At 45.6% G+C, this 16108-nt stretch overlaps 1 protein-coding gene and 2 long non-coding RNA genes across 9 annotated transcripts in view; 1 reads left to right on the top strand and 2 right to left on the bottom strand.

Annotated features, from left to right (window-relative positions):
* Positions 1-4921, bottom strand: part of TCF7 (transcription factor 7) — a 69881-nt gene extending 64960 nt beyond the window's left edge. For 2 of the 7 annotated variants that reach the window (XM_064387938.1, XM_064387944.1), the window contains exons 1-3: positions 4166-4920; positions 3995-4061; positions 3522-3631 (exon numbers count right to left, since the gene is read on the bottom strand). In XM_064387938.1, coding sequence (XP_064244008.1) covers positions 3522-3631; positions 3995-4061; positions 4166-4363 — 375 coding nt within the window. In that variant the 5' untranslated portion in view covers positions 4364-4920. Of the gene's footprint in view, positions 1-3521; positions 3632-3994; positions 4062-4165 lie in introns of all 7 variants that reach the window. The other 5 variants (XM_064387943.1, XM_064387942.1, XM_064387939.1 and 2 more) reach the window with 4 other exon arrangements.
* Positions 4922-12738: 7817 nt separating this feature from the next.
* On the bottom strand, positions 12739-15762 carry LOC135280134 (uncharacterized). The gene is made up of 4 exons (XR_010347191.1): positions 15548-15762; positions 15311-15402; positions 13192-13303; positions 12739-13082 (listed from the first exon to the last, which is right to left on the bottom strand). It is a non-coding gene; the product is annotated as an uncharacterized LOC135280134 (long non-coding RNA).
* The window catches only part of LOC135280133 (uncharacterized), a 34743-nt gene continuing 33728 nt past the window's right edge, over positions 15094-16108 (top strand). The window contains exon 1 of the long non-coding RNA XR_010347190.1: positions 15094-15250. This is a non-coding gene — a long non-coding RNA (uncharacterized LOC135280133). The remainder of the gene's footprint in view (positions 15251-16108) is intronic.

Below are 16108 nucleotides of genomic sequence, written 5' to 3' on the forward strand. Positions count from 1 at the left end.
CCCTATTTTATAAACCTATTTACAAAAAGAACTTAAAGGAACTTACAAGAGCTCCTTTTACCATTTAACTACCACATAGTACAAGATATAACAATGTTCAGAAAACCCCCTCAGGTCTAAACTCAATTATACAACTGTAGCAAGAAAAATATTTTAATCTGATCAAAGTGTTAACATGTTTGACCATGTCTGACCTCTAATGTTTGTAACCACCTAAAAGGCTGCTGTTCTTACTAAGGATGTACCTTAATTTGATTTAAAGTCATTTGTACTATTTAAAAAAGGATATAGTTTTATGATTTTATATTTAATTTAGAGAAACAGTTCCTCAACTTGTTCATATTATTTGCAAGTTTCTTGCAGATTTTTAACCCATAAGCCCTACATATTTCACTCTGGGAAAAGCTGGACCTTGCATAAGACAGGATAAAGTGGAGCCTTGCACGACCACACACACAACACCTGAGAGCCAGGTGAGAGAGGCTCTCCTGGGGCCCTGCAGAGTGGCAGGATTTCAGATGCACACACAGGCTATGCCAAGATGCTCTCAAACACCCTTGACTGAGTGTGCCCTCCCCAGCCTGGCAGCTGATGGCACTCACAGCTCCCAGAACAAGGGACAGCTGGGCTCAGCCCTCTGCCTTGTCCTCAGCTCCAGCAGCGCCCTCACCCTGCCCACGCCCCCAGCGACAGCTCTACTGCCAGTCCAGGAAAACTCTGCCTGCCCCAACCAGCAGCACTCCAGCTGAATCATCCCACACTGGCATTTGCCACCTTCAGCCAAGGAGGGCCACCCTGCAGCAGGCAGCTCCTGCCACCCCCTCTGCTGCCGGCCCTCCAGGGAGCATCAGCCAGGCTGGTGGCAGCTACCCAGCCATCTTCAGAGCATGCAGATAACACGGGTAAAAAGAGGCAATTTTGGCTGGGAGATGTGGGGACCTGAGCAGGATGCTCGGGTGAGCAGCACAACAGTTAGTGGCTACAAACACCTTGAGGGAAACAAAGCAAAAGTGGTGTTGCTGACAAAACCAGAAAGAAATTAGGAGAGCAGCACCCCAGTATTGCTGGTAGCAACACACCCAGCCAAGCAGGCGCTGGAGCCAGCCCAGAGCCACTCGCAGCTCCCTCACAGGGTTCGTGGGGAGCCCACCGAAAAAAATGTGGTTTTACAGAGCGTTGCAGGGCAGGGGTTCAGCCCCAGCCTCAAAGCTGGCTGCTCTGTATATTTCAGGGAGTTACACTCTGTTTTCAATCAGGTAAATTACTGTTTTCAGTGTAAAGCCCTGACAGTTTGCCAAAGTACTCCTGGTTTAATTTTTTAATTGATTTTTTTTTTTTAAGATTCTAAAATTAATCCTACTTGCAAACAACTGTTTCCAGGAAGCCTCATTAACCAAAATACTATCTCCACTATCAAGTGCACGCATGATTGTGATACCTAATCCTATTCACTCACACAACCTTCCTCCCTGGCTCTACTTGTGCTAAAGTGTTAATTAAACACACTTTTATGGATGGTTAAGTATCTGCAATCTTCGGTCACAGATCTGACCTCCTCGATTATTGGAAGCAGCCACCAGATTATAGCCCACACTTACATAATGTACACAGCAGCAATAAATCTATATGAGAGCAATCCATAATTTACCATGATAATCTTTGCACAGTCAATAGAAATGTAAGACAAAATTGCCGAGAATAATATATTGAAATAGTTATTGTAATAAGTTGAAAAAAAAACGCAAGACCAGCCTTCTTCATGAGGAAGAAATCTTCCCCTATCTGCCAGGTTTTTAACTGAAAACATCAAATCAGCTCTTCATAAACCATGGCAGGATCCAAATAGGCCTAAAGAAAGCTGTTTGAGGCACTGGATGATTTTGATGGCCCTCAAGGGGATGGGATCATTCCTTCTCTGCTACTTGTATCTTCTCCCCGCTATTTGTATCTTTGAGTTCTGCACAGTTCATTTGCTCCTGTCTGCTGCTCTGACAGCAACTGCTTGGATTTTATTCTGTCGTCAAGGGAAAAGGTGATTCTTAAACCACAATCTACTTTATAGCCTAGATGCTGATAAATAGGCTATTGCGCTTTGCTGCCCATCTAGGAAGAGTTTAAGATTAAAAGAAATATTCCACCACAGCAAAAAGATGCTGGACTAACGTAATTCTGGACTTACCCAAACTCTGTCTCAGGGAGCAAATTAAGTGTGTTTACATAAGACAAATTTAAAAACATTCAAAGTTTATCAGGAAGAGAGCAGCTTAGTATTTTGAGGAATGAGGGGGATACCTGGTACCTGGATAAGGTGGGAAGCACCAAATGAAATGCTTATTTGGGTTACAACAAGATAAGTGTGCCCTGCCCTGCAAACACATCTTTTCTTGCTGTAGACTGAAGGAAGACTTAAAACTTTAGGGATCTCTGCAAACTTCAGCAAAGTTCCAGCAGTCTGCAGCCAGGAGAACTGAATCTCCTCGGAAAAGCTGTGTGGGGTACAGGCAGGCTCATGCAGGGACCTGTCTCCTGCTACCCAGGCCAGCTGGGTCAGGTGTGAGGGTACGGCACTGACTGCCACAAATAATTCTAAGTTTCATATTCCACAATCCATCCATTTTTCATAACACCAGTTTAACATCCTACCCCTCTTGTGAATAAATGACCGAATTAAGGACAGGTTTATGTATTCTTTTAAACTTTATCCCTTTAAAAGTTAAAACCTGAACCTGAAATAAACTAAATTACATTCTGTCCTCACTTGCTGCTGGCTACTGCAGAACAATGTCTGAAACAAACGCAGCAGTGCAGGCTCCCGGGAGTGACACCAGCATCGACTGTCTGCTGCAAAGTCAGGACATTATTTTCTGAAGTTCTGACCGAGATGGTGACGGGCAAAGACAGCTTTTGTAACGAAGACTGAGTTTAATCACTCAGATGGCAAAACTTAGAAACACGAGAACACACAGAATTACTAAAGTTGATTTAAACTGAGAGAGAAAAACTTTCCAGGAGGAAGACGGGAATAGTCCTCCAGCAGCACAAAGCCTTTTCCTAAAATCCTCTATTGCCATTTTAGAAGCACAAGATCCATTTTCTGGGCCATCATCCACAACAGAGCCCTAACAGCCAAGCTCAGCTGCAGGACATATCCCTGAACACAAACACAAAGACCAGGAGCTGCTCCCTCCAAAGCCCCTGACCCAGAAAAAGGAAGGGACGCTCTTCAATGAGATATTAGGATTTGACTGCTGGAAGAGTAAAGCCAAACCTAGAGGATGAGGAGACTGGAAAAGCAGCTCCTCCAACAAACTCAGAGCGAAGCAGGCGCTTCCTGCTGAGCATCTCTCCCACTTCCCACTGTTTTTCCTTTTGGCTTGGACAGAACAGTGTCCAGCTATTTCAGAAACTGGGCTCCAGTTTGTCAGGAAAAAAGCAGGTGTAGGTGCCTGCACAGTACCTGCAACATACTTCAGCAGTGAAAGAGGCCACAAGACTTCTCCGTACGGAGAGGAGGAACTCACCAGCGGTGACATAGATCCATTGGGCAGATACGGATCTGAGAGCATCAGGAAAGGGTAACCAGAATAGGCAGATCCTTTATACATCCCTGGGTCCTGATGTTTCATACCTGCTGAAATCAACGTTCCCTGTCAAAATTTGTTTATGACAGGTGACTCCTCTGCCTGTCAGGGATCCCCAAAGAGGTTACAGCATGCTGTGGGACTCTTTTTGTCCCATACTCCTCAGAGAAGGTGTTGGGGAGTGCCAGGGTCCCCCACGGGTGCGGACTCCCACAGTGGGGACGCTGGGAAGCCTCGGTGCTGTCAGGAGTAGCTTTCCCGCTGGGGCTGTGGTGACCAGGCTAGCATCCCTCACTCCCCGGGGTGTCAGGGTGATGGGCTGGGGAATTGGGGGCGCACTGGGGAAGACCAGCAGGAACCGGGAACGGGGAGAGAGGGACACACAGAAACACGCGGAGGTTGCCGTGACTAACCATCATCCATGTGGTCCGGGAGCTTCTCCTGGTACACCCTCTGCGGATCCTGCACTCGCCGGAGGGCCTGCACGGGGAGGAGAGAGAGGGGCAGCGCGGGGGCGTGGGGCGGGGGCGGCGGCGGGCGGGGGGCGCGGGGCCGCCGTGCGGGGCCGCTCCGGCCCGGCTCACCTCGGCATCGGCGGCGGCGGCGGCCGGGCTGCCGCTGCCTTCGGACTCGTTCACCAGCGAGGACTTGAGGTCGGCCAGGTCGCGCTCGGTGAAGGCGTTCTCGGGGATCTTCTCCTCCTGCTCGCCCTCGTCCTTGAAGGCCAGCATCTCGTCCGTGGCGCCCAGGTCGTCCCCGCCGCCGCTGCCCAGCTGCGGCATTTTCCTCCCGCCGCTCCCTCCCCGCCGCGCAGCAACTTTCCCGGCGAGTATTGTTCTCCCGGATCAAGCCCTTCGCAATTATTTTTTTTTCTCTACCTCAATTATTTTTTTCCTTCTCTTAAAAAATTTAAAAATAAAAAAAATAGCTCCCTCTTGAATTTTTCTTTTAAAAGTTTTTTCCTCCTTTCCTTTTAACTTTTAAACTTTTTTTCCCCCTTTAATTTCGCTCCCCCTTTCCAAATTCCCTTTAAATCCTTCCTTTAAAAAAAAAATAAAAATTAGACTTGCTTTCCCCTCGCCACTCTTTTCTCTGCCCCCCCTTCTTCCCTCCCCGCTCCGGCGGCTGGCGGGGGCTCGGCAGGCTGCGGGCGGGCAGGCGTCGCGGGATGCCGGGCTCCACGGGCCCCCCCGTGCCGCCGCCGCCCCCCCGCCCTCCGAGCCCCGGGAAGTTTGGCTGGAGCAGCGGGCGCCGGCGGCTGGCGGAGCACGGAGCGCCCGGTCCGACTGCGAGCGCGGCGGCGCGGCGGGCGAGCGCTGCGACATCAAAGCGGCCGCCGGGTGATTGGCAGCGCCGGGGCGGGGCCGGGGGCGGGCACACGCGGGGACACACGGACACACAGACACACAGACACACAGGCGGAGGCGCGCACGGACACACGGGCACGCTCAGTGGCACACGCGCTGCCAGCCAACTCCCTGCGTTAAAGGCACAGCCCCACACGGCGGGGTGACCCCCTCCCGGCCCGGCTGCGGGGCTGGGGGTGGCCCCAGGGTGGGCAGCACCGGGGGCTGGGTGCAGCCCCGGGTGTGTGTGCACATCTGCGGCACGCACGCATCTCTGCCCGCACATCCGCGCACACACCTGTGCCTGCCTGTGTGCGCACATGCCTGCACACCCACATCTGAGCGCACACGGACACATCTGGGCCCGGCCGCATTCCTGCACACACACATCGCACACGCACCGCGGCACAAGCGCGCCTGCAGCCTCTCCTGCATGCCCACGGCAGAGCACGCACCTGCACCAGTCAGTGCTTCCTCGCACACATCCACATTTACGTGTGTGTGCACACACATCAGCACGTGTCGGGGTCTGCACGGCCCCACACGCGTCCTACAGGGGTGTGTGTACAGCTACACACACCTGTGTACACACAGAGCACGCACAGCTGCACATCTGGCACACACGAGCACTCACACAGCAGCACCCAGCAGTGGGATCCACACACACAACCCTGGTACATCATCACAAAAGAACATGTAACTGCACACATCAGCACACACGGCTACACATCTGGCACGCACAGGCATCTGCACACACACAGCTGCACGCACAAACACATCTGCATGCTCACGTGCACCTATGAATCCACAAACAGATCAGCAGCACATGACCAAACGTAGAGGACAGAAGGCCAGACATGGCACTGCTGACACACATCAGTGCACGTGTGTGCACACAGACACGTCAGCTGACATGAGAACACATCAGCACATGTGTGTGCACACAGACATGTCAGCTCACATGAAAACACATCAGCACATGTGTGCATGCACTGAGACATCAGGACATGTATGTGTGCACAGAGAGACATGCACAAACAGACAGACGTGTACACAGCAGGACATCAGGACATGTATGTGTGCACAGAGAGACATGCACAAACAAATATACATGTACACAGCAGGACATCAGGATGTGTATGTGTGCACAGAGACATGCACAAACAGACACACGTGTACACAGCAGGACATCAGGACGTGTATGTGTGCACAGAGAGACATGCACAAACAAATATACATGTACACAGCAGGACATCAGGATGTGTATGTGTGCACAGAGACATGCACAAACAGACACACGTACACAGCAGGACATCAGGATGTGTATGTGTGCACAGAGAGACATGCACAAACAGACACACATGTACACAGCAGGACATCAGGACGTGTACGTGTGCACACAGACACACCTCAGCAGGTGTTTGTGTGCACTGAAACTCATCGGGATGTGTGTACAAGCACACACTGCAACACCAGGACTTGTGTGTGTGCACAGACAGATGTGAACACACACAACACACACACTGAGACACAGCAGGGCACGGATACCTGAGCTCAGGCACACACACACACACGTGTGTACACACAAACACACACACACACACACACACACACTGAGACACAGCAGGGCACGGATACCTGAGCTCAGGCACACACACACACGTGTGTACACACAAACACACACACACCAGCCCACAGCAGCTGCCCATGGCCAGCCTGGGTGCAGACACACCCGTGCCACCCTGGGTGCCCCGGCCACCCTCCGTGGGCAGCGGCACGGGCGCTGCTCCCTCCACCGCGCCCTCGGCCCCTTCGCGGCACAGACGTGACGTGGGGTGGCAGAAAATTATTAGTTCTCCTGCCTGGCCCCCAGGGTCAGGAAACAAGAAATTACCATCTTCGCAGCCCATTTTGAAGGCACTAGACACTTGTGTGTCGGCGTCGGAGGGATTTTTAAGCAGTTCCCATGGAAAAGGAAACTCCCCATCTCTTCTGATCACACACGACAGGTCCTGTGCATGTCTCCAGTAGCTTAAAACAACACACCGATATTTATTTTCCTTAATTAAGATTGCACAAGATAGCCCTGGGTCCTGGAGACTTTGCTACAGACTGTAATGACGCCATGTAAATTGTTTTTTATGACCCAATATACAACATATTGTCACATTCAGCCCTTGAATAGGAAGCTAAAAATCTTGGTCCCTATTTCTCTTGTTAATTAGGGTATTATTACTAGGGATATAATCTCATTACTTTTTGGGGAGGAGAAGAACTAGTTGGAGCCACTTTGAAAAGTACTTGAATATATTTAAATGGAGCAAAATCTGTCTTTCTGCTAATTGCTGATTTTGCATGACACAGAATTAGTGTTCTGATTTTGGGGCACAGTTGATGCTGGGCTGAAGAAGATGGGAAGGATGCTGTTTGCTTTTTTCCTGCTTAGTTTTCTCCTCCAAATGAATAAGCTGCCCCATAGGAAACTCCGTTGGCAAATTTCCATTATTTTAAACATCCCAAAAATAAAACAAGATGCAGCCACTTTGAGGAATAATCATTTGAATGAAATATTTGCTACTTTAAGATTTTTTTTCCTTCTTCTTTCAGATGATCCTCTTGTTTTGCATGTGAAAAAAATCGTCTGAGATTTACAGCCCTCCCAAATGGAGATAAAGCCTTGGCAATGAGTTGGAAACCTGTTGTAATCTGTGATCCAGGAAACAAAGAGCCTCATTAATGCAGAGACTTTGGTGAGCCTTTGATGTTAGCTAGCATAGCATTCACTCTCAGTTCCATTTGCATTTAAACATTCATAAAAACATCATCTCTGCTTCCTTTGCCTTAAGCAATTTAGGAGTAAAGTATAGCTTCTATTTAAAGAAACCCACTGTGGTGAGGCTTAGAATACAAATATCACATAATCTTCAAGCAGAGCAAATATTTTATCCTACATTTCTGGTGGGCACATTTTATAATATTATATGTAAGACCCAAAATAAAACATCCATCTTATTTTCATTAACCTTACACCACACACTCGAGTCAAAAGAGAAAACGGGCCCTGTTAATTCTAAATATACTACATACCAATTTGTGGAAGGAAGAGAATCCACAGGATTTTACATTATTGACAAGAGCTGAATTTTTGAAAACTGCATGCCTAAAGCAAGGTGCCTAAATCTGTGTTTAGGCACACAACACTGAAAACTGTGAACAAGTTCAGATATATATATATATTTCTGGACTGCAGAATCTATGTTCTGGTTTGAAAATGGAATAGAAAAAATAAAAAAATATTTTTAACAGAATCAGAGAAGTAAAATAAAGCAAACAAACAAACAAACAAACAAACAAACCCAACCAACCAAAACCAAAAAAAAAACAAAAAACCCAACCAAAAAACCCCAACCAAGGCCCCCCCCCCCCAAAAAAAAACCCAAAAAAACAAAACCACAAAAAAACCCAGAAAAACAACCAAACAAAAAGCCCTAACACATGAAAATTTTCTTCCAAGAGAAGGCACTGTTGCTCCCAGATGGCACCTTAAGGGAATGACAGTATATGGGGAATTTGGGGACTCAGAAAGCAAAGGCCTGTCCATCTTATTGTCTTCATCAGTGTTAATCCCCAACACACCTAGGGGAAGTGGAACAATAAAAAAAAATACTGGAGTTGGCTTGTCTTGATATTTGGAAATATTCAGCTGAGATTGTCCATGTTTCCATACCCTTAAAAATAACTGAGCAATGGAAATTGATCCCGTGGCACACTCTTGGTATTCCCCCTCTAGAGAGCAAATACAAGAAAATCTTTAGGTTTGGTGCTGTGAGTCAGTGCAGCCTGACTGGTGTTTGAAGCATTATAAGCAAGTTTCCTATATGATGAATATCCAAAATTAAAAACTGAAATGGAAAACACTTAAAACCAACTTTACCTTGGATAAAATATTTCTGGAGCTGGATCAAAGGAAAACAAAAAGCCTGGCTTACTTGTCAGATCATATCTGCACTGAACTTCAAGGTTTGATTTGTATTATTTACATGGAAAAGGTCCCAAGAAACCAATTTGGCACTAAATATCTTCATTACGTTTTTTCGCTTGTATGGGTGATTAAATCAATCTAGGGTTCCTGTTTTAATTTTTTTTGAAAGGTGCAGCCATCTGTGAATTGAGGAACTTTTCTGATGTCATCTTTGTGTTTCAAACATACTTTCCCCCTCCTTTTAATTTTTTTTTTTAATAAGGAAACTTTTAAAGGAGCATGTTTGCTTTGCTATTAGATTTTCTAGCTGTCCTTCCAGTAACTGTTTAGAATTAAGGGTATATAGTAACTTTTTAGAACATTTTAACTGTTACACCTGCAGGTAACAGTAAACCAGATTAAAATATAACCCAGTCTGTCTGTTAGTCTGCCTGTTCCTCATCTTGCATTTATCAACTTGTTCCCTGAATGCTGTGTGTGAAACTCAGCACATGTATTTTGTACCATGCTATGCACAGCAGCTCTGTGTGGTTTTACACCTCAGAGCAAGTGAAGCCTCTCCTTTAAAGTCAATGTAAATGTTGCCACTGACTTCTTCTAGACCAGGGTTCCACCTTCTGTGCTTCTGGCCTTCCTTGGATTTATTTAATTTAAGGGTTTTTTTTTCTCTATTTTTTTGTTCATTTGAATTGATCAGTTTGGAGTAGCTCCCATTTTATTGTTTGGGCACATTTTGTCCTCACACACAAGTTCATTTAATGTGGGTAAGGGACACATCTACCCCTGGCAGGTTAAACATCCTACATCAGCTTTCCTATTTCACTGTATTTGCAGCAAACATTCTTCCCTGATATGCATATACAAATCCAAATATGCTTTAATTTAAACCCAGATTTATTTCAGCTTTTTTTTTTTTGTAGCCTATTAATCAGTTCTCCACTAGCAGAAAAGCCTTCTAAATATTTACCATCCTTTTGCAGAAAAACATTTACAAACCATCCCGTAAGGATGGCTTGACTGATAGATTGGCAGCGCCAACGTTTCAGATGAGACGGATGAAAACTTCTGTGCGGGATTCCAGCTGGGAGCAGGAGCTCCTGGAGGACAGGCTGGTACCAGCTGAACTAATCCTGGCAAGTGACCAGCGTAAATCAGGCCACTGAAAGCTCTGTTTTGCCCAAAGGGGTTTACACTGGTGTAATTACCTCAGCATAGTCATAGCAGGAACATTTCCTTAGTCTAGACAAGCTCTAATACGTAAAATAGATCTATCGTTTGCAGCTGAAACATCCCGACCCAGCTGAGGCCAGGGACAAGCCTCGTGCTCTCCTGTCCTTGGCTGCTGTGTGCCCAGGTACAGCAGGATATGGGGCTGGGCTGGAGCATCCTCCAGGTTGGTTGGTCTGGGACAGAAAAAAGGGTCATGTAATGGCTCAGCCATTTCCTGACTGGATTCACTCTTAATCTTGAGGGAATTTAAGTGTTTATTTGACTTCATGCATTGATCTAAATGTACTTAAAGGATTCCCTGAAGCTGACAGAAGTTTGCTTTTAAACAAAAAATTGACTCCCCGACTCTGCAATATTTAGGTTGCTTTGGAATATCTACAAGCTTTTCTGGAAATGCTTCCTGCTGCTCGGACTGAAGACTCTATTTTTCCCCTTTGAGAATGAAGTAGGAAAGGTAGTGCAGACTGCCGACTGGGGCCAGCATCCTGCTTTCTTCAGGAAAAGATGATAAGCTCGCAAAAGACTTCATCAGATGTCAAAAGCCATAGTGTGAAATCCATTTTGGAGCCTGTGATGTTTGGATCACTCCCTGTGTGTATGGCACAACATGGCACAAGTCATCATCAACTTTACCAATTTTTGGTTTACCAATTTTTGGGTTTTTTACCCTTTGTTCTGATTTTGTCAGGTAGTAAGACCATCTCTTCAGGCAATTTTTCACTTTTAACGTCTTTTCTTTGCTCCTGATACCCATAACACTTCAGATTATTAAAGGCTTTTAAAAGACAAATCTATTTTTCACTCTGTGTGTTTTGTTCCCCTCTTGCTGCTGGAACTGGACCAAGCAACTGGCGTTGCATTTAATATTTCTTATTACTCTCACTGTCAGCTTCTCAGGCGCTTGCCCAATGCTGAAAGATCTGAGTTTCAAACAGGAAGGAACATGTTTATTTGTTTACAAAAACACTTTTCCAGGGCTGCATCCTGTGGTCATACAATCATCCAAGGAGTCCCTGCTCCAATGACTCATGCCTCTAAATTAAAAGGATCCATGAAGATGGATTTGCAGAATCACACTCATTTCTTCCACAACAATTTTTACGTAAACTCTAGGGAAAAGTATGTTAATTTTTTGGGTCTATAAAACTTGATTTTTTACTGAACTAAGGTACACGACTGCTTTTTTCTCTTCAAGTGTTCTTTACATTTTAAGCAAACCTTACAACCCATTAGAAGTACCCTCTTCCTGTGCATTTGCTACAATTCACATAAAGTACACTTTGTCCTGGGATTCCTGTTTGAACACTGGATGGGACAAAGTACAGGAGAAATCCAAATATTGTCCTTTTAGCTCAGGCTCTGCTCAGCCACACTGTCCAGGCTGCAGCTGAGCCTGGTTAAGAGGTGGTGATCCAGACCTATCTTCCAACTTCTTCCCTTGTGTATCTCCCACCAAAGGTGTTCCATCAGACAGGGCAGTGCAATTTCCCACAGAGGCACTCCCCAGCTTGCTTTTGTCTGAATGAGCTGATTTCTAAAGGACAGCTCTGGTGTTAAAAGAGTCAGTGGAGGGAAGTGGTGGAGTCACCATTCCTGGCACCTCCTGTTCAAAAACCAAGTCAATGTGACATTTTGGAATAGTGTGATTTAGTGTGCATGGCAGTATTCAGTTGAAAGTTGTTCGTGATGATGTTGGAAGTATTTTCCAACCTTAATGTTCTGTGATTCATTTTGAAATTTTAGGAATGATTTGGCAAAATTTAGGTTAGGTAGATCAGAGGAGACTCATTGCTGACAGTGGGGCTGGATGGCAGCAGTGAATTGCTGAAGTGGGTGGCAGACAGTGAAACTGTTTTAGTTGTGGTGACCTGGGACATCTGAATGGAAAGCTGCTTTCTCTGGACACTTGAGAGGGGACTAAAAGGAGCAAGACCCAAACCAGAGGCTGCTTCAGCAAGAGGTACCTGCAGGGACTGGTGCTTCTGAGGAAAAGGGGAAAGGGCTGGCTGCAGCTCTCTCTGTGATCCCACATTAGCACATCAAACTTCTGCAGAGCAGAGCTGGAGGCTCTGGCAGCTCCTGCCTTGCACCCATTCCAGTCCCACGGCAGGAAGCCCTCCCTGAGCCTTTGCAGCCTGACCAACTCCTCCCAGAGCCAGAGCCATGCAGGAGAAAGGGGGAGTGAAATGGAAGCAGCTGCTAGGAAGTGAGAATAAAGAGAAATTGGCAGGATAATGGTGGTGGGATAGAGTGGCCAGATCAGAAACTAAAGGGAAATTATTCCAATGTCTAAAATCAGCCTATGTGACATGGGGTGTATTGGCCACTTCTGATACATCCAGCCACTCCAGGGCCACACCAAATATGAGGGTTTTTTCTGCACTTTTTTAAAAAATGATTTTTAGTGATTGTTTGTGACAAAGAATAAAATTTTTGAAGAGATGAAGGGGCAAATGAAGCAGGAAAAAGAATATGGGATTAGGGGGATGCTGAATTTATAAATGTTCACACCAAAATTATTGAAAGAAAAAGCAGGAAAGAACTCAATCCTTTATTTTAAAATCTGAAGTCATCAAGGCAGTGCCTTCTGTTACTGTATGCAGAACGCTTCATTTTTGACTTGGAATGTATTTTTATTTTTCAGGCATTATTTCTTTCAGGTCTTTACTGGTGACTTTCTTAAGACACACTGACTGTGAACCAGGGTGAGCTTGTCATCATCCTGCCTTTCTGTACTTCAGACTGAAAAATGAAAGGAAAGTGAGGACATGTGAAAGCGGAAGAGAGGATTATATTCCTGTATCACTTATGACACCCCCCCGTCCTTGATATTTCCCTCTTGCCAGCAGGTTTGTCACTTCCCCCAGCTCAAATGGATGTGGAGGAGCTTGAGCAAAGCACAGCAGGGCTGCTCCTACCGACTTCTGAGTGCTTCCAAAGTGCCTATAAAGAAACCAGATTAAAGCAGCATTAAAAGCTGTGCTACAAATCCTACCATATTAAGCAATACAATTCTAATAGCTGTTTTGGGCTAGCTGAACAGAAGGGGTACCTTGGAGTTGAACTGCATGTTTCAACAGTATGTTGTTCTGAAAAGTGTTGTATATGTGCCGACATCCGCTGCTGGCATGTGTACAGACTGAAGCTTGCCAGCTCCTCCTAATCTGGAAAGAGGAGACATGCAGTGTTAAATACATGTGTCATCACTAGTCATTCCCTCCCTCCCCCCAAATTTTATCATTTGGTTGTGCAACACATTTGAACCAAGTCAGCCCATTTAGTTTAGATGAACTTAGGCCAAGTAACTGTACTGGAGCTGACTTCAGAGGCTTGAGAGGAACTGCTGGTGTAGCTCCTCCATAAGTAAATGCAAACACTGTGTTATGCTCCTTATTCTACTCCTTAGACAAAGGCCTTTTGGTAGGGCTGCTGCTGGAACGAGGGAGAGCCCCTGAGAAAACAAACTGCAGCTCATTGCATCATACGACTTTTGACTCCCATTGTGTTAAACCTTATAGGCAAAACAGGGTCAGGTCTAAGCAGGGCTGACAAAGAGGATTCCAAGGAAACCCATGCTGCAAGGGGTGGTTTTGGTGACTCAGTAGGTGACATGGGTTTTTCTGAGTCAGGATTGAGCCAGTGTTCTCTCATGACGTTAGTGCACCCGAGCTTAGGATGTGTTTTAGACTGACAGCCTACTACTCATGCCAGTCAGGGTCCTGGGAGACTTTTGCACTCATATAGAGGGTGATTTTAGTCTCCTGGTTGAAGTCCAGCTGTATGAACTGTGTTTTCCCCCAGTATCTATTTGTATGGTGTTAGTCATTGCCCCCTTTAAGGCTGTGCCCATGGTGCCTACCACAGCCCATAAGCACATGTGGAGCTGCACTTGTAACTCATCAGGTGGAAGAGAACACCTGGCACTTCAGCATCAGCTCCACAGTACCTAGGAAGGGGTCTCAGGGCTCCCTCCCTTCCCTCTGACAATGGCTATAGCACCAGTGGTGGGTGAGCTCAGTGGTTTGAACAAGCCTGAGTGCTGTCCCCAGGGGCTGGACACACTCCCTGGGGCCCTTGGGGTGACTGGAGCTGTCCTGCATGGCTCTGGACTGCACCACCAGCACTTCACTGTCAATGGGGTGTGCTCAGGAGATACCCACAGCTCTCCTCTGTTTTATTTAAATGGCTTTGCTGTTCTTTATGTAGTCCAATCAGTGGGCTGAAAAGAGAAGCCCTGAATACAGTCAGGAATGCAGGGTACGTCTTGGTGGACCCTGGTCCAGACTTTAGCTCTTGAGTTAGACTGTATGTGAGCTCATTTTGTAAATTCAGTGGTGAATCTGTCCTGATCCAGGATGATGCAGTAGCATCAGATGGTGCCTTTCTGAAGGCTGTGGAGATGTGGAAGGTGTGCAGTTGCCACAGGCAGTTTGCTAACAAAGAGAAGCTGTGAAAAGTTTTGATGATTAGAGAAGAAAGCACAGAAGCAGAGACTTTAGAAGGACAAGAAGAAAAAGTATGTAAAAATGTGATCCCCCATTTTAATGGCTAAACATGAATTATGTTATGAGATGCTTTCATCTTAGTATAGGTTAGCATTCCCCAGCTTTTTATATTTGTATATAAATATTTTTCTTGAAGTAAAGTTAGCCTAATTGGAAGTAAGAGCCATTCTATGTCGTTTATTTTAATACTCTAATATATTTCCCCTAGTTAATCATTGCTATTTCTAAATATAAATTTCCTTTCCTTTTCTTTCAAGTCACTTAAAATGAAAGGGCCTGCTTTACTCTTTGACCTTCTCTAACAAGCAGACCCTTGAAATGCAGAATTTCCAGAAAGCAAGCTGTAGGAACAACAGATGGATTTAGTAAATTACAGCCTGCAGAGGAATTGTATGAGGAGTCAGTTTGGGAAGGAGGCTTAAAATACACAGAAATTTTCTGTGCTGTAGCTTTTTTCTTGCTGTCAAACACTGCCTGGTAAATGCATAACTCGTGTGATGTTGGCTTTGTGCACTGATTGATTTGTAAAAGCTATTCCATCCCAAATCACCAGCTCTTTGGGTCTCAGCCTACAACCCTACTCAGCCAGGAGACTCTGTCCTCTAGGTACGTTTCGGTATTTTGCATTTCTTTTATTTGCTAAAGCTATTCTGACAGACTACTTACCCTGATCAGCAGATTCTAAAACCTGTTTGTGGTTTCCCAGGGATTTCATAGACAAATTATTAGTGCATGTGTATTTGCAGGACAGGTGACTCCTAAATGATAAAAATGTAGTTTATAATCAAAGTGCCTAGCTTGTAACAATAATCTTGAGCTAGGCATTTGCTTATCTCCTAATGTGTTAATCCTTTTCAGGATTAACAACTCATTTTTCAACAGCGTGGTCGTGGTTCTGCAGACCTTGTTGACATAACTAAATCTTTGTGAGTTCATGAGATGCAATTGTGTGCAAGGACTGCAGGAATGGATGGTCAGCTCAATAGGTTTCCTCGATGTGATTTAGCTCTTGCTCTGGGGTGTGAAGCTCCATAATGTATGTGATGCAGAGCAGAAGCAGCAAGTTGTCATTGTGATCAAACACAAAGCTTCTGTGGGGAAGAATAAATTATTTGCATGGGTGTGATGAATGCTTGAAGGGAATTTGATAAGTGGCATGTTGAGCACTGGGAAAATTTCTGAATATGATCCACGTTGTTCTTTGCAGTGTCAGAAACTTAACATGGGCTGTCATCCCTAGCTCTGGTTGTTGCACAGTTTATTGAAGGTCTTACAAAATGAATCTAAGATAGAATGGCCATCAATATGAGATCAGATAGGCTTAGGGGTTTTTGCATAAATAAGGATTTATTTCTATCTACTCCTGTATTCGTAGGATGGTCAATAATTTTCCTTTTGCACCAATTTCCTGTGATATATTTGAATGCAGTCCTTGAAGTAACTCGCATTTAAATCAGCCTGTGA

This window comes from Passer domesticus, chromosome 13 (genome assembly GCF_036417665.1).
Source record: "Passer domesticus isolate bPasDom1 chromosome 13, bPasDom1.hap1, whole genome shotgun sequence".
NCBI classification, from domain to species: Eukaryota; Metazoa; Chordata; class Aves; order Passeriformes; family Passeridae; genus Passer; species Passer domesticus.